Source organism: Monomorium pharaonis, chromosome 1 (assembly GCF_013373865.1).
Source record: "Monomorium pharaonis isolate MP-MQ-018 chromosome 1, ASM1337386v2, whole genome shotgun sequence".
NCBI lineage: Eukaryota > Metazoa > Arthropoda > Insecta > Hymenoptera > Formicidae > Monomorium > Monomorium pharaonis.
In genome coordinates this window covers 9,582,207-9,604,565 of record NC_050467.1, presented here as the reverse complement: position 1 = coordinate 9,604,565, position 22,359 = coordinate 9,582,207, and the positions used below count along the sequence as shown (strand labels likewise).

General features: G+C 31.8%; 1 protein-coding gene across 5 annotated transcripts in view; it reads right to left on the bottom strand.

Moving 5' to 3' along the window:
• The window catches only part of LOC105836778 (alpha-mannosidase 2), a 129,113-nt gene that overhangs the window by 39,361 nt on the left and 67,393 nt on the right, over nt 1–22,359 (bottom strand). For all 5 annotated transcript variants that reach the window (XM_036293554.1, XM_012681054.3, XM_036293546.1 and 2 more), the window contains 2 exons: nt 10,113–10,644; nt 5,806–5,958 (listed from right to left, as the gene is read on the bottom strand). In XM_036293554.1, the coding sequence (XP_036149447.1) occupies nt 5,806–5,958; nt 10,113–10,644 (685 nt within the window). The remainder of the gene's footprint in view (nt 1–5,805; nt 5,959–10,112; nt 10,645–22,359) is intronic.

The window sequence follows — 22,359 nt, the reverse complement described above, 5'->3', positions numbered from 1 at the left end:
TAAAAAAATGTGTACAAAGCCATTTTATTCCATGTACTCACGCAATTGAAAAAAACCGAAACCTACGGTCGAAACGTTGTGCACTAATTAATTAAATATATTTAAGGTCAGTCAGATCGAAATTAATAATTGCATTTGTTGTTCTTTACACTCACTGCCGAACAAACGATCATATTATTGTCATTATAATAATGCCTCTATCAGGCGCCACTTGAACCGCTTTAGCTGCCTCTTATGGCCCCCTCGCCGCGATCGAGTCATGACGTACTGTAGTAGAGGTGGACGTGGGAATTATTAAGATTTCCATAATGGCGGTATTTTAGCGTGTGGCAGGAAGGTTAAATAAAAAGGAAAGTGACTTTAACCAGAAGAATGATTGGACTGCTGACCAACCAGCAGTTCTTTCGTTAGTATATCTTCCCTCCCCCCTTTTTTTGTATTTGTATTTATGAATTTATTTAACGTTTTATGATTTTACAATTGAGTAAAAATGTAGGAGTAGTGCAATTACACAATGTTTCGAATATTACTGGGAACCCTCTCATCCAGCTCTACCTCTTTCTCTCTCTTCCATCTCTCGATCAAAGGCAAGGGTAACTCTAGTTAAGTTCTGTGATTTTGTGCCTGAACTACTAGGAGTTTATTATTAATGAGTTGCTCTTTTGAATTAGAGTTGAGGGAGCCTGCAAAGGTTGAAGTAATGGGATCCGTAAAAGAAAAGTGCCTTAATAGGCAGCCCGCGGCCCACAGATTCGAAAGGAGACTGTGGATGGTAAGCGCCTTAATAAGCAGCCCGCTGCCCACAGGTTTGAGGGAATTCGAATTGAGAGAGGCCGACTCAACTCTTTCCTAAAAAGTCACTAATTCAACGGCAATAGATCAATTATACCGACGTGGTGATAGTACATGTAAAATTACATGTACATTCATGCCTGCCCACTTGCGCACGGGTATTTAACTATTTTATGAAGCGGGCAGCGAGAGAGAAAGAGAGAGAGAGAGAGAGAGAGAGAGAGAGAGAGAGAGAGAGAGAGAGAGGGAGGGAGGGAGGGAGAACAACGAGAAAAGTAAAATGAATTAATTCCGTTATTTGTTGTAATATGTAATTCCATTTTTTTGTTTATCAATTAGTATATCTCTCTATTTATGTTGCCTGCCTGCCACGCGAATCGAGTTAACGCGAATTCTAGTAGTGCTAGTGGAAGAGGGAGATTGATGACGGTGAGATAAGTTACCCCTTTTCTTTTGCGGGTCACTTCTAGGAAAGCGTGAACGAGCGCGCGTGAGAGGATGAGCGATACAACGGCGACAGGAATGAAAGACAAGAGACGGAGCGCCTTAGAGAGGCGCAACATAGCCCACGCAGGGAGAGAATGGTAGATGCGACTGAGAGCGCTCCAGATGGGTTGCCCTGTGGTACGCAGTAGGCAATAAAAATACTGTAGTGAAATTAAAGCGCCTTAATGAGCGGCCCGTTGCCCATTGAAAATCCAGTGGGTTAAGCGCCTTAATAGGCGCCCATGGCCTGAGGTTCACGGAAGAGACGAGCGCCTAAGTCGAAGCGCGCACCTCCAGGATGCGGAGTCAGGGAGGTCGCCTCTCCTTGCTCTGGAACACTAGGAGCACCGAGGAGAAATATCTTTATAACTATCTTAACACTAGCACTCGCGCACCGAACACGAAAGAAAGAAAGAAGGCAAAAGAATTATTCAGATCGTAACTCACGTATTTAGTTCTGAGGTTTTTATTCATTAGTGCAATGGAATTTAACAAGTTGACCGAGTATAACTATTAATAAATTTTAACACTGTATTGATTTGATTCGGCGGCGATCGAAAGCGAGAGGTGTTACTTACAGTGGAGATCTTCTATCTCTATGAGCGCAAAGTGCGTATATATGTGTATCGATGTAGAGTGGTACGTCCGACTGTATTTCGAGAGATTCGTATGAAAATCGCAAAGTGAAATTTCTTACGGGCTGTATGAGCGCAGAATGCTTACGGCTGTACGAGTGAGGAGTGCTTACGAGCAGTACTTATAGCTCACTAGAACAAAAATGCTGATTTTCGTGGCTCTTGCACTCCTTATATACCCCAAAACTAGGAGTACGCGGATGTGGGGAAGCTCGAATTCTTGGAATTTTTCGCGACAAATAAGTATTATTTGTGAAATTTCATAATTTCTAATTTTTATTTAGATTGTTGTAAATTTTGGTCGAGAGGTAGCCAGGGGGGTCAGCGTTCGAACGCTTCTTTCGCCTCCCTCCTATCACCTCTGTGAACGGAGTAATTAATCCGCATACTTCTGTAATTGCTTACTATCGTTATCTCCCTCACACCTCTCGGTTGGAGTAATGCTCAAGCTATCGCTATCCCACTCAGGTAACACGCGCCTCGCGGCTGGACCGATTCTTCGGCAGCGCGAGGGTGCCACAGCATCCTAGCGTCTTAATAATAATAATAAAAAAAAAGAAAACAAAAAGAATGTTACTTCTAAAGATAACTTTTAACTATAATTGTTGCAGTCCGATGAGTTCGAGCTTTCCCAATAAGGATTTTATTATATGCGCGATAATATTAAATTAATACGGATCGTACGCATAGGGTGTACACGCCGGTACTCCGTGCGTGCGAATTCGTGGGAAGGGAAGCGCTCGGCGAGATGGGCGCTGCGATGGAGCATGCGAGAGCACGACACGAAAGAGTGAGACAAAAGAGATTTATCAAAAATTTTCGTCGAACGTAACATATGACGTCAACCAAATTTGTGGGTTAGCGTAACCCATATGTGTAGGAATAAAAAAAAAAGATATAGTGTGTAGGCAGAAGGTTAATGAAAAATAACTTAATTAGCGTTTTGGAAAGCTCTCGAGATAAACTATAAGAATATATAATGAAAAATAGTAAGTTCCATTTAAGAAATTGAAGGTGACCTTCAAATAATCATCCAAGGTCAAATAAATAGTACCATCTTACGGCCCTCTTGAAATCATACATTTGGTCTGAAACATTTTTTTATATTTTGCTTAATTTACGAGAAAATTACCCGCATTGTTTAAAATGGGTCACCCTGTATAAAAATAAAGTAGTTAATTAAAGTCAACCCAACTGGCAAATTTTCAATAAATTTATGAAATTACAATGTTTTGGTTCGCTTTGAGCCCTTTTTAAATAATAAGATTGGAACGTGATCATAACGATTACACAGTACACAAGTGAATTGTGTCAACAATTCACAATTACGTAACTAAAAAAGAGAAATGAATAAGAAAATAGCAAATAAACAAGAATACAAACGAATAGATTACAGCAGGGAAGATTGTTAAGTAACTCATAGGGCCTGTTCGCATCACATGCCCTGACATGCTCCTATTCATCCCAACGCATTCCAAATACGTTGATTCCGACGCCAACCTATTAAAGTGCGTTGGAGTGAGTAGGAGCATGTCGGGACATGGCAACGCAAACAAACCAACAGACTTACGTGTCTGTTGTGTCAAAAGTAATTAGTAAAATTGAATACATGAAATTAAAAGGTAAAAGTTAAAAAGTCGAAATTTAAACTATAAAACGAATGAGTTATCACGTCATTGCTGGTAAGCAGTAAAAGTTAGACTAAAGAGCATACAAGTTTAAACATAAGTGAAAAATAAATATTATGTAGATTTAATTACTCCGTTATAAATTGGGTTCAAATTGTCTATATCCTATTGTAATAACATTAATTTTCTTTTTTATTATAAACATCTCAGCTATTTTCCTTTTATGTGTTTTTCGCTATGTAATATTCAAGGTAATAACCATTCAGAATTATGTTGTTACATAAAATATATTCAATTATATACAAAATATGTCCATATGTATGTTTATATTAGTTTTTGTAAAATTTCTATTTATGGAATAAAAAAGTAATAATCATACTGAAAAAATAAAAACTAAAAGGATAATTTTCGCTTTATTTCTTTTACAAAATATTATGAAAAAAATGAGAAAAAATTACTCATGTATAACCATATATATTTTTGAATCATAAATATGATTATACAATATACACATACATTTTTTCTCATTTTTTTGGTAATTCTTCCGAACCATGACTCCACCTCCAAATGGGCTGAAATTTTTTGTAATGGCTTCTTATGCTTAGAAAGTAATGTAAATAACAATTTTTAGTCGGAAAACAAAGTTCAAAAAAAATTATAAACAAAAAAGATTTAATGTACCATTGTTTTCTGATTCGAATAAAATTCGTCCTGTCAGGGGTACACACACACACACACACACACGAGAGGAGAGTGCAAGAGGGACCTTCGGCTCCTCTCCCACACTTACCCCGTCGGTAGGGATGCCATGAGTAGAAGTACATAAAAGTACGGTGCTTACTTTGTTGAGAATAACCATGTCGTCGTAATTTATGGTAAAAGTTAAGTCGTAATTTATGATAAAAATGCCGAATAGGAGATCCAGGCCCAATGACCTTGACCATATGTTATCAAAATCATGACCCTGAGTAATGTATAAAAAGCTTTAGCCGTCGTTTAGTGTTCTGCGAACATAAACATAAACCTGTGAAGCAAGGTCTACCCTATTTGACTAAAGTTTCATAAATACGATACATGATATCAGTGCTTTACATAAAGTAAAGACGTCCATGCTGGTACAGTATCACATGGGTTTGCGACTTTCCACACCAAACAAGATCCACGCTGTTCGTTTTCAATGTTTTTGCATTAACCAAATAACAACATAAAATTGGTTGGATTAGAGTTAGGAAAAATTACAGGGAGGGGATGCAAAAGAAGAGTTGAAGCCCCTACGCGTTCTCTATACCATATAACTTTACGACTTTTCACAAACTTCATTCCATATTAATCAGAAAATGGTACATTTTTTAATCTTTTTTGTTTATAACTTTTTGGACTTTCCCCGACTAAAAATTGTTATTTACATTACTTTTTAACCATAAAAGGCCACTATAAAAAATTTCAGCTCATTTGAAGATGGAGCCGTGGTTCGGGAGAATTACCTTTTTTTTCATAATTTTTGTAAAACAAAGCAAAAAATATCCTTGTAATTAGATTTTTTAGTATAACTATTATTTTTAATATCAAAAAAAAAATTTATAATACAAAAAAGAAATTTAAAATATAAAAAAAGATAGTATAAACATATATGGACATATTTCATATACATATAATTATACATCTATAGGATGGCTGCAATTTTTTTACATAGCGCTTGCATAGAGATAAAACTTACCAAACTGAGTAGAGAAGTCCTCTATTATTTTGCAATTCTCACAATAATTAACGAGTTATTAATTTTTAAATAATAGCCGATTTGCCCAATCTACCGCCAAATACCGCCAAATAAGTTGTCTAGCTTCCTAGTGATCGCGGACCCGCGTCTCGCTGGCCGGTCTTATCTCGCTTTGCGCTGCCGCCTTCTTGCCGGTATTTGATGGTGGGTTGGACAAATTGGTTATTTTTTAAAAATTAATAACTCGTTAACAATTGCGAGAATTGCAAAATAATAGAGAACTTTTCTACTCAGTTTGGTCCGTTCTATCTCTATATAAGCATTATGTAAAAAAATTTCAGTCACCCTGTATAATTATATACATATATATGTATATTTTTACATATTTCTCAGATTCAATGTGTAAAATTACTATATACTAGTTTTTATATCATCTTAACTTTTTATTTTACATGTATATAAATATATATATCAATTAAGATGCATAAAATTTTTTGATAAAATAAGGTCGATTAAAAAACAAAAAACAGAAAGTCGATTAACTTACTTCAAGTTGACCAGATGCCATTGAGGCTACTCCCAATGGTTGCGCTGTAGCAACTGTCAATCTAACTCTTTTATCTTCTATATATGCATTAGCCGCCATTGGATAGTAGTTTCCTTGCGTGGGAAGCTTAGGAAATCTTTGCCGTCGAATTATCTAAAATTTTATTATCAGTTAAAATACATTTTACAGCTTATTATGTAAGGAAAATTAACACAGTAACGGCCAAGAAGAAACTGTGGATCGTAGAATTCTGGAAAGTATTTCATTCGTGATACAAGATCGAAGTTAGTAAAAATAAATTAAAAGCACTTTCGCATTTTTCGAAAATTCAAAATGGTGGACCAATATGACGGATTAAAAAATTTTAATTTCATTACTTTTTGATGAAAGCTTTTTTTTTATAGGGGTTTTTGGAGTTGCTGATAACGATTCCGTAGTTAAAATTACGAAATTCAAGATGGGGGATCAAATATGGCCACTTATTTTTCGTGTAAATATCCATTGTCGCGAATAATTGCTTTCTATTCATTCCATTCACATGGAAGTTGACTCAAAGTTATTCAATTAGTGACGTAGGATTATGATGTGAGAGAATAATTGATAAGAATCATTTTTACTCTTAATTCAAAGATGGCTGATTAATATGACAACCAAAAATTCGAAATTTGATCATTTTCCAGAACAAAGACTCTTATTTAGGAATTTTTTGTGTCGCTGATAACGATTCTGGTGTCGAAATCTCGAAATTCAAGACGACAGATAACATGGCTGCTTGTTCTACATAAAAGTTCCATTGTCACGAATAATTGCTCCTCGTCCAGTTTAGTTCATGCGGAATTGGCCAAAAATCATTTGATTTGTGGCGTGGAGTACAAATGTGAGAGATATTTGAAAAATAAATGTTTCCTGATTCTAAATTCAAAGATGGCGGACCAATATAGCGGACCAAAAATCAAAATTCAATTATTTATCAGTACAAAACCTCATATAAGGGTTCTTTGGAGGGCTGATGATGATTTTGGTGTTGAAATTACGAAATTTTAAATTCAAAGATAGCAAACCAATATGGTGGACCAAAATTCAAAATTCAATTAGTTATCAGTATGAAACCTCATATAAAAGTTCTTTGGAGGACTGATGATGATTTTGGTGTTGAAATTACGGAATTCAAGACGGCCAATCCTATATGACCGCATATCTTGTGGCAATACGTACATTTTGACACAAATTACTTTTTTCTCGTTCAACTAGCGTGAAAGAAATGCAAATATCGGCGGTATTAAATCACTTTCACGCTAGTTGAACGAGAGAAGAATAATTTATGTCAAAATGTACATATTGCCACAAAACAAGCGGCTATATTGGATCCGCCGTCTTGAATTCCGTAATTTCAACACTAAAATCGTCATCAGCCCTCTAAAAAATCCTTATATGAGGTTTTTTGCTGATAAATTATCAAATTCTGAATTTTGATCCGCCGTCTTTAAATTTAAAATCAGAGAACATTTATTTATCAAATATCTCACATTTGTATCCCACGTCACAAATCGAATGATTTTTGGCCAATTCTGCGTGAACTAAATAGACGAGGAGCAATTATTCGTGACTAAATGGACTTTTTACGTAGAACAAACATCCATGGATTGGATCTATCATCTTAAATTTCGAGATTTCAACACCAGAATCAATATCAACGACCCAAAAAATCCTTGTAAGAGTCTTTGATAAAAAATAATCAAATTTCAAATTTTTAGTCCGTCATATTGGTCAGCTATCTTTGAATTGAAACTAAAAATAATTCTTATCAATTATTCCCTCACATCACAACCCTACGCCACGAATTGAATAACTTTAAGTCAACTTCCACGTGAATGGAACAAATAGGAAGCAATTATTTGCGATAATGGACATTTACAAAAAATAAGCGGCCATATTCAATCCGCCATTTTGAATTTAGCAATTTCAACTACGAAATCGTTATTAGCAATCCCAAAAACTCCTACAAAAAAGCTTTCATCGAAAAGTAATAAAATTAAAATTTTTTAATCCGTCATATTGGTCCGCCATTTTAAATTTTCAAAAAATTAAAAAATGTATATAATGGTATTTTTACTGACTTCAACCTTATGCCACAAATGAAACACTTCTCCACGATGCACAGTTTCTTCTTGGCTGTTAATGGATTAAAGAGAACAATTAAAACATTGAAAAAAAGAAAATATTGTGGCAGTGAAATCTAAGAGAATAGTGAATTTAAGTTGAATTCTTGATTAATTAGTTGATTGGAAATATTAAAGTTCTTAAGAGGTTAGGCCACCTTGAAACCAAAAAAATATGTAATTTTTAGGATTAAAAAAAAACAATAAGTAAATACAAAATTAAATTAATAGGCTTTATTTTACATGTCTTGAAGTGTATAAAAAATTTTTTTATTTTCAACTTTTTTAATGACAGCTGTAGTCCCATAAAGTGCAAGGCACCTTTTTTGAAACATGCTTCGCGGCAAGCAGTAAAAGTCGTCACCAGTTAATCGTACGGCAAAACCAAAAAATCTTTATTATCTACATGAAATTTACTACAGAAGTACACATGGATATTAAAAAAATATTCATTTTTAAAAAAATGGCAAGCATTTAAAGAAAGTGTTCTTTTTGTGATAAATCGCGTATAAAATGCTCAATAATTTAAGAAATACCTAATGATCATAAAATCCATGTATACATGCTTTTCTAGATAATTTAATTTTAAGGATACTGTTAAAATTTGAAGTAAATTGATTCAAAATTGTTGAATTCTGCTGCTTGTCGATTATAAAAATACGATTTCAAAAACGCGTTCAAAGTTGTAACAATATTTTTAAATAAAATTAAAAAATTTTAATTTACTACTATTCCAACACCATATTTTTTATACCTTAAGGTATGTTTTTAGCAAAAAAATCGATTTGTTTTATTAAATCTTTCAGGATGGCATAATCCCCTTAAATGTGAAGAAACATTAAATGATGTAAAGGCTAATAAAAATGACATTATTTTAATCCCTCAAATGGCAAATAAAAGTTTTCTTGTGTCCTTAAGAGGATGCTAAACTACCCATCAAACTTGATTGAGGTCGATAATGCAGAGTCATTATTTATCCTTGTTCATGAAAAAATTTGCTTTAAAATACAAGTTATATAGTTTATACTTACAAATAAATGGTGTCTCGCAGTTTGGAATAGAAGGAATAAGAGTATATTTGTCAAATTACGTTTACAAGCCGTAAAAAAACATATTTATGTGATCAAAAATTTTATTCATTTAAGCGCTTCTATTTTTAAAATATCTTTTTTGTATGGTTTGTAATCGTAATTTGACGATTATAATCTTATTCCTCAATCTATTCCGAACCCGGGAACACCATTTATTTGTACGTATAAGCTACATAACTTGTATTTTGAAGCAAATATTTTTATGAACAAATAAACTTTAAAAAATTTTTTGCATTTTTGGTCTTTATCTAATCGTCCCCGGGTTCATTTGTGTACGTACTTTAAAAGTGTAAAAGGATTATCAATTCTGTAAATTCAATTCAAAATTAAGTGATAAATACAGAATGTCGGTAAAACACACGGCTTTAGCATCCTCTTAAGGATAAAAAAATGCTCGGATTTTTATGATATTCGATATCTAAGCGTTTTTTTTGGTCGCTGAATTCGAATTTGAGATCAAAATTTTACAATTCAGATCCACTCTATTGTCGTTATATCGAGCTATACTACGTTTAGCAAAATGGCGACCTATTTTATTTCGTATTTATATTTCGCGACTTAAAAAAACTCTTAAGCCAATTTTTATAAAAATCGGACTAGTTCATCGAAAATAAAATAATGTGCTCCATATGGCGTCAATGACGATAGAAGCACAAAACATTTTCCGCGCCATATGACGCCAATGCCATCGAAAGAATTAAGGAGATGCTAGATGATGACCAATTGATTATTTGATTAAGGTTGATAATGTAGAATCATTAGGTACATCATTAACAAAATTTCGTATGTATTTCTTTTATAGATTGGAAATCCTTTTTTAGAATTAAAGTATACATATTAAATGTCAATCTATAGACTGGCCCTCACACCGAGAACAAAAAAATTTCTAAATTTATAAAAGAAATGTATATGAAATCTCGTTACAAAAATTATGGCTTAATCGGTAATAACCTAAAAAAATACAATAAAAGAAAAACCGTTTTTTTTTCTCAAAATTTCCGAGAAATTTTTCAAATTGAAAACATTTCATTATCAATGTTTACTTTAATACCCTTACATTGAGTCCATTTAAGTCCGTGAAAAATTGATTATCGGATGCGATGTCCGTGTTAAAACGCATCGCAAGCTCGTAGTTTTGTGTTTCCGTTATGTCGACTTCATTGAGTATGTGCAATCCAAGTCCGTCGCTGCCAGGAGAATTGAACAACGTACATATATGCCGCACATGCGGCAATTCTACGAATACCTTCGATAAAATCGGCCCGGTTATCAAATGAATGATCGCCTTGCCATCCATAAATATGACGTCTGGTTCCGATTTGTCAGGTAAAAATAAGTAAGCGCCACTTTTATCTTTACTGGAACCTCTGGTGCCATATTTCACAAAATCCAGATGCACAGGGAAAATAGTGTTGTCGACCCGCAGAGCTTTTAATAAACCGGATTTCCCAAAAGAGGCCGACAATTCTGGCCGTTGAGAAATTGAAAACTCTTGCGTGTATGGCAAAATCACCAGATGGCTAAAGCCGGGTATTGGTGGTAAGTTTATGTCAGTGTTGAAAATAGTAACATTAGCCAGATATACTTCCCTGTTGATAAAAAAAGATACGTATTATTTTTTTCTAGTGCATGTAAAGATAAGTTGAAAAAAAATGCCTTTGAGGGAAAAAGCTACTGTGCTTATACACTAAGCAACAAAATTAGCGCAACAAAATTTTATTCCAAAATTTCACTCAACTTCAAATAATCGTAACTTCGCGAAAACTTATCGTATTTAAAAAGTTTTTTTTTTATTTTAATTCTTTAAAGCATATATTTTTTTACATGTGTTTTCTATGGAACTTTATATACAGGAGTTTTTGAGGTTGTTGAGTCCAAGTCTGGTGTTACGGGCCGGATTTCCCCATCCAATCTCGTAACCGACATGTAGACCGCGACTAAGCATTCGGCGAAATATCAATGTAGCAAAAGAAAAAGATCGCGCAACTTCGAGCGCGACAATGAGAAAATAGCGCAACGGCCCAATTAACGCCGGATAAGCGAAATTCAGACGCAGCAGCCCTGCCGAGTAGCAAGAACGCTGATCGGCAAGGATGCAACGTAACCCAGAAAACTTGAATAAAAAGGGAAAACCCAACGCCAAGTCGGGTTCAGTCATAATTAATCTGTCGCGTTATTCTGTCACGTAACACTGTTGTAAAAGTAATCCATCAAGTGAAATTAAGTAGTGAAATATAGTGTACATATCATCTACATCGAGAGTGCCTTATTTAAACCCCAGTCCCTGAGAGCGCGCTCTCGAGCGAGCAGAGTGCAGCCAATAATAAGAGACCAGCGGTGCAAAGGCCCTGACGGAGAACGGACTCCGACGTGCACGGAGCGGCACGACACTGGAATCAGAATTTAAAAATTCTCAAAATTGAAAATGACGGATTCAATATGGACAAAATTCATGAACAATAGGCCAATTTCCAATTATTTCCATTTGGGTGCTGGGAATTTTTGAGATTGCTAATTATAACCCAGACAGCACAAGACGTCATCTTGAATATGTCCCGGGATGTCCTGGGATTTTGTCAGGATATAATAGTTGTATTATTGTAAATATTTTATATAAATATTTTATGTATAAATTTGATTTCTAAAGTAAGTTTAGAATGTTAGATTCTTTAATAGTATTAATATAAATTAAAATTATACTCGTGTCTTGAGGACATCTTTGGGACGTCCTGAGGATATATGTATTCTAGCTGAAAACATTATTTTTAAAATATTGTATAAAGAGTTTCATTAACTACAAAATGTCTGAAGATAAACTTAAATATGATGACTGTATAAATACCAGACATTTTAGATTCAGGACATCCTAAGACAGTCCTCAGGACATCCTAAGATAGTTCTCAAGACATCGTACGAAAAATCCTCAAGACATCCTACGAAAGTCCTCAAGACATCCTAAAACAGTATTCAAGGACATCCTGGATGTATATTAATTTTTGGAAAAAACAGTAAATTAATATAGTAAGTGAGAAATTTTTTAATATCATACGTATTTCTAAAATGTATTGCAAAATCAAATGTCGACTTCAAAGTCAGATTGAATGTCTACACTTATTGAAACAATGTGGCATATTAACAATACTAAACAATTATAAAAGTTGACATTAAATAATTTTTAAATTTTATTTTATACGAACAGAGCAAGAACAGTTTTTTTAATAAGTTATTCCACATGCTATTTCGAGCGCATATGTAAAAATGATTTTAAAAAACTATAAAACTTTATATTTATTTATAAAAATATAAGTTAACTATATATGTTTCATCCTTCTGACAACATTTATTGTAATGATCTATAACAAATATGTATGCATAAACAAGAAACTCATGGATCATCACGAAGCGTTAGGATGCGTATGGTCTTCAAAGTCAAGCAACGTCGGCGATGGTTAACACTCGGATGGGTGACCGTTTTCTCAGGTACAGAGATTAAATATGCTTTAACAGGTACGAATCGCTTCGTAACGATGTCGCTTGGCTGAATCATGTATAGTCTTCTTCCTCTTACAAAATTATCGTAGAAATAATTTGAAATTTTAATTTTTTGTTAAAGTTTTTTTCAATTCTCAAAAACTTAGAAATACTTAGAAATATTAAAAAATTTTCTAAATTAATCACTTTTTTATTTTTTAAATTTTTCTAAGAAACGTTTCAATTCTTATAAAAAATCGATTTTTATCACATTTATCAAAAATCCTTAAAAAAATCTAAAAAATCTGACAAAAAGTGATCACTGTTTACTATTCCTGAGGATGTCCTGAGGAAATCCTATGGTATCCTCAGGACGTCCGGTGGACTGTCCTCAGAATGTCCTGAGGACTAAAAAGTGGCGCTATTCCTCAGGATGTCCTAAGGACATCTCGGGATAAAATCAGTCCTCAAGATATCTATGAAGTCCATTCTGGACGTCCTGAGGACGTCCATGTGCTATCTGGGAAAATTTTGGAACCGAAATTAAAAAATGGCAGACCCGATATAGCGGACCAAATTTTTGAAAAGTGAATTAATTGGAGAAAAGGAACTTTTTTTATTTTTATACAAACAACATTGTAAAATAATAACTTTGCAATATTATAGTATCGAATTGTTCTACAATTCTTGACTTTGGATTCGTAATAAGCAACCACTAAAATCTTCAGATATCCAAATTATAATAAATTAGCCCTCTTTTTCGAAAACTTTGATCGCCATATTATTCTGAATCCATTATTCTGAATTTTTCGATTTTCAAATTCAGATTCATAATCGATAAAACTCTTAGATATCTTAATTAAAATAAATTAGCCCACTTTAAAAAAAAATCCCCAAAAATCTCAGATTGAAATAAATTAGCTTATTATTCATGAATTTCGTCCGTTATATTGAATTCGTTATTTTGAATTTGGAGAATTTTCAAATTCTGACTTCAGACTTGGATTCAACGATCACAAAAACTCCTGTAGATAAAGTTCCATGAAAAACGCATGTAAAAAAAAATATATGGTTCAAACAGTTAATTAGTATCTGCAGTCTTTTAAAGGCATGTACACAAAAATCTATAAATTTTTGTAAGTTGTAGCCATTAGAACTTTTGTTCAGGAGGTTAAGAACTATCTTTTATCAAAATTTGGGCCAATTTAACTAGGAGTCAATTTTCATAAAATCTGCGGAGTCTTTTCTCTTTTTATAATTTTCAAAGAAAACTTATAAGATTTGAAGTATATTTTTTTCAGAAATATTCATAAATTTGAAATATAAAAAATGTTTTTAAATGTTATGAGATATAAATTTTCATTATCTTTACATTAAGATAATAAAAATTTTTCTTAAAATTTCTTGTATAATTTTTTGGAATGTCTGTACAAAAGAAACTAAGCTCAGTTTCTTAGTGAAAGTGTTCCCGAGTGAACAGTATTGATACATGACTAAAACTGTAGTTTATCAAAAGAAGATTAAAGAGTTCTAAGTTTTAAAGGCACAACTTTGAAAATGAGTACTAGAGCTATCCAAACTATTATGATCATGTATTGTACCACGTATTACTAGTTTTATTTGATTTTCTACGTTTACGGCGCTTTCTCGTGATGATGACGGTAATGGTAAATTGTACTAAAGAGATTAAAATATGTGTCTGAAATGTATTTAATACAGTTTATTATAAATAAACTGTATTAAATACATTTAATACAGTTACACTCGGCTAAATAAATTCCCTGCGATGTCGTCATGTTAGAGTAGGTTATGCGCATGTGATGTTAGTTATATAGTATATGCCCAATAATTTGACGAAAACATCAATGTACTAACAAGATCAGCTAACAATGCTTTTGTAGATTTAAAGAATTTTAATGAGGAAAAAAGTTGAAGAAGGATAAAACCTATACGTTTGCGCAAAATTTCAATTTTGTAATTAAAATCTATTGTTTCATATAAATATCCTCCTATATTAATATATGACTAATATATATATAAAACTGTTCATTTAAGGTTCAAATTAGATCAAAGTAGACCAATTGAGCATAGATTTTTTTTCAAAAATGTTTTAATATTTCTGTACAATTTTTAAAAAAAATATGGTCAAGTGGCGATTTATTCAAGCATTCCATTCTCGGGAAAATTTTCTAAAAAATATAGCCTCACAAAGGACCATCTTACATTGTCCAAGCTGAAATAAAAAGCTATTGTTATTACTGGATTAAGCATTTGTCAAAACGAAATTGTGTACAATATTAATTCTCTAAGATTCGAGTAATCAAATTCCATAAAAGCTATAATTCTTACTTTCAAGTACAACTCGAAAACTTAAGTAAAAAATATTTATAGCGTTTTGAAAAGCTCTCGGCGTAACCTACTAGAATATGCAATTAAAAATAAAGAGTAACGATAAAAAATTTCTAGGTGACTTTTATGTAATCTTGGCGTTCTTCAACGTCACAATAATATTGCTACGTAATCCATCACCCTATAACTTTTGTATGAAACACTTATTTCAAAAATGCATATTTTTCAAAGTATTAAAGGGTTTTCGACACTTCTTTTACACTCTGTATATCATTAACTAATAAATTTCACATGTGAAGCATATATGAAATCTTTAAAAATAAAGATTTTTCTATATAAAATTTTTGACATATATACTCCAAAGTTTTATCAATGTATTCACAATGCTATATTTCTTGCGTTGGATTGTATGGCTACACGTCAAAAACTGTCTTATTATTTATTGTTAGCTTTGAATTAATTATATCTTTTGTTTGGCAAGTTATAATATCTAAAATATAAAAGTCTAGCTAATTTTACGTACAATGTCCATACAAGTCCTTTCCTAATGTAAATACATTAAAAAAATAAATCTCGTAAAATTAGCTAGATTTTTATATTTTATATTTTATGACTTGCCAAACAAAAGATGTAATTAGCTCAAAGCTAACAATAAATAATAAGATAGTTTTTGATCTATAACCAATCCAACGCAGGAAATATAGCATTGTGAATACATTGGTAACACTTTGGAGTATATGTATGTAAAAAATCTTATATAGAAAAATTATTTTTTTTATTTAAAGATTTCATATATGCCTCGTACGCAAAATTTATTAATACAGAGTGTTAAAAAAGTGTCGAAACTCCTTAATACTTTAGAAAATGTGCATTTTTAAAAAGTGTTTCATACAAAAGTTACCCAGATAGTCAAGCGTGATTAAGTATTTTGAAGAAACTAATGCACAAAACGTGTTGCTAGATATTTGCTGTATATTTGCTGACATCGAAGTAAAACACGTTAACAAATACAGCAATATGTCTGCTTATACATGCAAACAGTTGGCGAAATTTTCCGAGCAAACGGTTCGCAATACTCGTATGTTATGTTGTCTACAACATGACAGCAACATGACGGCAATGAATGATTCAATCGAATGAATGATTATCTTGAATGAATGATTTTGAGCATCATAATGCAAACATGACAGCAACAACACATATAATAATTTTCATTTGTTATTGCATATATGCCTTCAAACTATGAAGTTTTTTAATTGTAGCTTATTATTCACAAATTGTTGACAATATGAACTTGTTACACGTTTACGACAACTTTTCAATATAAAGACGTCTATATTTTCAAAATTTAAATATAATTAATATATAGATATTAATTTTTATAATTATATATGCTTGCAAATATATATTATCCCAGGTAGACCAGGTAGACTATGATATATATATATATATAAATTTAATTATAACTATTAATCATGTTACACATAAACATAGTTACAAAATAAAAGATAAACATGAATAAAATTAGCAATATATTATTCATTATTATATATAAGAAAATACTTGATGATTTATTATAGAAATATAATATAAAATAAATTTATTATAGAAATAAAATATAAAATAAAATAATTTTTTATACAGATAGTATAGTTTTACCCAGGTAATAAGATTTGTACAAGTAATATTTTGTAAATATTTATAAATATTTCATAAATATTTTTATAATATTTATGATAGATCTTTATGGTCTATCAAATTTAAAACCACAAAAAAAAATATTTACAAAACATTTGGATAAATATTTATAAAATATTCAAATAAATATTATAAATATTTTGTAAATATTTTATAAATATTTTATAAATATTGTGTGCTGTCTGGGATATAATTTAGTTTTATTAAAAGAACAGAACAAAAACATATTTTTATAAGTTACTCTACATGTTATTTCGCATACGTAAAAAGCAGTAAAAAAACTGTAAATTTATATTTATTTATAAATATTATTTAACTATATGTTTCATGTTTCTGACATCTATTGAACTGATCTATAACAAATTATATATTTATGAACATCAAGTGTTCATGGATCATCGCGAAGTGCTAAGTTGCGTACGATCTTCGAAGTCAAGCAGTGTCGACAGCGATTCAGAGTTAGATGGGTGATCACAGAAGTTTTATTAGGCAATGCCAGATGTAAGTATATTATCAGCATATGAGCATTCATTATTTAACATGTGTTGCAGTCATGTTGCTATTAACATACTGTTAGTTGTGAATGGCATACCGATGATAACAAGTTGCCGTCAATTTGCTGTCAATACGCTGTTAATCACGGATGGCAAATTGACAACACGAGTTGTCGTCAAGATGCTGTCACAAATCACTTTTTTGCAAGTAGCAAATTGATGCTGACATGTTGCAATCAATTTGCCGTTGTTAGAATTAGAATTCACGTGAGTTCAGTTCGACAGACATAATGCTGACGCACCTTGTTCTAAGTTTGTCAAAATTAGTTGCTTCAATGATTGTTGGCGATTTGACAGCAAACTCACTGCATTTGGCTATCTGGGTATAGGGTAATATTACGTGACTATATTATCTGGTAATATCGTGACCTTGAAGAACGTTGTCAAAATTACATAAAGATTACCTAGAAGTTTTTTATCGTTAACCCCCATTTTTTATTGCATATTCTTGCAGTTTACGTCAACAGCTTTTCAAAACACTATAATTGTTTCGGTACTTATGTAGATAAAGGACACCGCGCCGATGACCTTGACCTTGATATATGTTGTCAAGGACATGACCTGAGTAACTTTTCCTTATAACTTAATCGACGGTTATTGTTCGTTAAAGTTTGTAAAAAGTTATTAACAAAAGAAGTTTAAAAATATTTATCAAGAGATACGGTAGTGTCTCGCGCCAAGTAAACGCGCGGCGCGAGACCACCGTACATACATTTTTATTTTTTTATTATGCGAGTACGCGACTTGCGAACACCTGAGATTATCAGATCTCAATAACGATTTAACCGATCGAGTTCTAACTAGGTTCAATCGAAAGCTTGGGTTTGATTTATAAAAAAAAATATTTTCATTTTTTCTCTGCGTGCTCTACAAGCAGAGATATAGCGATGCAAAGTTCAAAATATAAATTCTTCATTTAAGATACGTCGTCGGTCTTTGTCGAGTACACGAATTCAACACGAGAAGGCTCTTCTAAGATTTACCTGTGACAGTTTCTTATAAAATATATACTGCATATTGATATGATAATAAATCGCTTTTGTGATATGATCGTTTTGTGAGAGTAAAGAATAAATATTAAGTGATATATTTGTAAATCGTAATAATTTCTTGTAAGAAAAGTCTCGTAGATCCAATGAGAAGTGCGCGTTCGTAGTCTGATATATGCTTTGACGTTAGCAGACGAGTCCGCGGCGAATTTCACGGCGATAATGTGACAGTTCAGGATTAATGATGTGACGAGTTTCTCTACGCATATTACATTGCGGAAGGAGATTATAGTATAACGTACTATGCGTTATACAATCAGATAAGTATATTATATAAAATTTTCATTTTTTTAAATGGAAATAATTATATTGAGATAAGTCAGTACTTTGTGCCATGTTTTATTTTTAGTTATATATTAAAAGAAAGAGAGGAAAAAACAGTATTTGAAGTTAAAGTAAAATAGAAAAAGAATAAATAAAAGAAAGAAAGAGTCGGTAAGGAGAGAGAGAGAGAAAGAAAAACAATTTTAATAGTTAAGAAAAATTAAGAAGGAAAAGTGAGAAGAATAAAATAAAGTAAGTCACATATATACACATATAAATAAATAATAATTAATGTATGTTAAAAAGAGTGTTATCGTCAAATTGAGAGAAAGGGAGAGAAAGAGAGAGAGAGAGAGAGAGAGAGAGAGAGAGAGAGAGAGAGAGAGAGAGAGAGAGAGAGAGAGAGAGAAAGAAAGAAAAGAATAACATTATGCAATAATCTATATAAATATATATATGTATATAAATTTAAATATGTATGTGTGTACATATACAGGGTGTTACAAAAGCATCGGATTTGCTTAGCACCATGCGATAGAGAATGAAAATGTAAGAAGAAATGTCTAATACTATTTTTCGATGCGGTAAATAGTTTCGCCTTAATTCATCATTGTAATAAGTCAATAAGCGCGGAGGTACAAGAAAGAGTCAGTGACAGAGAATGCGTGAAGTTGACTCCTTGTTATTAAAAATTTTAAAATGCTTCTAATTCTAATAATTATCGATAAAATTCTTTGAAAGGCTACCAAAATTTTTAATAGAACTGTCGGTTACCGAGAAATATTTCCATTTTGACGGGACTTTGAAAATTTTCGAATTTGTATCTTTATTAACTAAAGAAATTTTTTTATTCCGCAGCTTACAGCTTCAAGTGCTAATAATCATCGATAGAATTCTTCAGGCGACTAGCAGAACTGCCGATTACCCAAAAAAATTTTACCGCTATAGGTCTTACAAAGATTTGTCTCTCAGACGAAGTAAAAAAAAATTCAATGGTAATTAAATTTATTTATTATAAAATGATAAAACATTATAACAAGTGCTTCTTATAACAAGTGCTCAAAGTGTCCACCATTAGCTTCCAAACATTTAATTGCTCTATTTATGACACTTTCTGTGGCATGTCAAATGTGGTGTACATTATTAAACGCTATTTGTATTTGCTCCTCCAATTCATCCTGCGTTTCTACGCGATTAAAAAATATTTTTTCTTTTGTGCACCCCACAAGAAGAAATCACAAGGATTCCAATCTGGTGATCTTGATGGCCATTTCCAAAAGGTGCTCCACGACCAATCCAATTATCTCCATATGTATTATTTAAATATTGCCGGACAGATGCTATTTAATTAAAAGAGTAACATTTTATAAAAGTAGTATTGATTTTTATTCAATTTTATTAAGAGGGAAAAATTAAAATAAAAAAATTAATTAATTAAATAAAATTAAATTTCTTTAAAATTAAATTTTGCGAAAGTACAAACATTAAAATAATAGTAAAGCATCATGTGTCTATTTGTTAAAAGAAGCACTTATTATAATGTTTTATAATAAATTTATTATAACGTTTTATAATAAATAAATTTAATTACCATTGAATTTTTTCTTACTTTGTCTGATAGACAAATCTTTGTAAGACTTATAGCAATAAAATTTTTTTCGGTAATCGGCAATTCTGGTAGCCGCCTGAAAAATTCTATCGATGATTATTAGCACTCGAAGCTGTAAGCAGCGGAATAAAAAATTTCTTTAGCTAAAGATACAAATTCGAAAATTTTCAAAGTCCCGTCAAAATGGAAATATTTCTCGGTAACCGAAAGTTCTATTAAAAATTTTGGTAGCCTTTCAAAGAATTTTATCGATAATTATTAGCATTAGAAGCATTTTTTAATTTTTAATAACAAGGAGTCAACTTCACGCATTCTCCGCCACTGACTTTCTCTTGTACTTCCGCTCTTATTGACTTATTACAACGATGAATTAAGGCGAAACTATTTACCGCATCAAAAAATAGTATTAGACATTTCTTCTTAGATTTTCATTCTCTATCGCATGGTGCTAAGCAAATCCGATGCTTTTGTAACACCCTGTATATACATACATACATACATATATATACATATATATGCATGTGTATTTTATTTTTCTTTCTCTTTCTTTGTGTAAGTCATGTTTTCCCCTAAATATTATAAAATACAGTTTTTATCTTTTGATAGTAAAACGAAGAATATTTTAAAGATAAATTTGACTAGAGATATCAAAAGAAAAAGAGAGAGAGAAAGAATTAATACGAAAATTAATACAGTAAATAGAAAAAAAAACTGAAAAATGTAAGAGAGAAAAAGAGAAAGAGAGAGAGAGAGAGAGAAGAAATAAGGAAAATTATCAAGTAACAACAGAGAACAACATTGCTAATAATGTGTTCATATACATATATGTATTTATTTTTATATGTACTATGTACATACCTAACAAAATTACCTTTTAAAGAAAAGGTAAAAAAAGGCGCCAAATGCTTGTGTACGTTCCCCACATAGAAATTGGCATCTAGTGGATGTCCAATGGACGCCCACTAAGCCTTCATAGATCCATGGGACGTCTATGTCCATTAGAGGCCTAATAAACTTCCTTAGCTCCATTGGAGGTTTACCTCCATTGCGGAAGTTAGATAGACGTGCATTAGGGATCCAGTAAACTTCCATGGCTCCATTGGAAGTTTATCTCCATGGCGGAAGTTAGGTAGACATCCATTAGAGATCCATTAAACATCTATAGCTCCATTGAATGTTTTCTTCCATGGTGGAAGTTAGATAGACGTCTATTAGGGATCCATTAAACTTCCATAGCTCTATGGAACATTTACTTCCATGGTAGAAGTTAGATAGACGTCCATTAAAAATTCACTAAAAACTTCCATAGTTCTATGGAACATTTACTTCCATAGTGGAACCCAAACAACACGCTTGTCAGAATAAAAACTTTAAGACAACTTTTTTAAGAAAACATTTAGGTATCTTGGAAACGATGTCAAAATGGTGGTAACATTTATCAGAGATGTCTACTAAGAGAGGTCCTTTGAGATATCTTATTGAAGAGTTTCATTTAAGTTTCTTGAAAATGTTCCTTATGACATCAGCTAAATGATATCAGCTTAATGTCTCATAAAAGATATCACAATGCTGTCCGATTTTTGAGCCGTCCATGCGCGTCGTAGTTGACTCAGAAATCAGACAACACTATAACATTCTGAATGAGAGATCTATTTGATATTTAAAAAAATTATCATAAAGATAATGTTTTCATAATGTTTTCAAAAATAACGGTTTGTCTACAATTACTGCACACAAAAAAATGCACAAAATCTAAATTCATCATGTACTGAACAAAAACAGGATAATAAATGTACTATTCAATTTTTCTTAGAATATATGATCTATATAGTTAACCATCTAATTAACCATTTGAACACTTCAAAGTATTAATGTTAAATAGATCGCAATTTCTATCAAATTATTAAGGTTATGAAAAAAGATAAATTTAACAATAAAATTAATAAGTAAATAAATTAATGCTATTTATTTCTAATGTTTTGCAAAATTTAATTGCTTTTATAAAAAATAATATAATTGCGTCAGTTTATAACATATAGGTATATGTAGACAATAACAAGTACTCATATCGGTGAGTCAAATTGGCGTAGCAGATAGAGTACAAGGTTCGTAATCGTAAGGTCCCGGGTTCAAAACTCACCAGCGGCAAGTAAGAATAAAATAAAATAATATAATTTAAATTTAATTAATTAATAAAAATTTGTCCTAAATTTAGTATGTACTGTTGATAAAAATAATTTTAAGGATGTATCGGACTGAAGTTCAAAATGATACAAAGTTACTAAAAATTTGTGAAATTGTTCTCTTAGT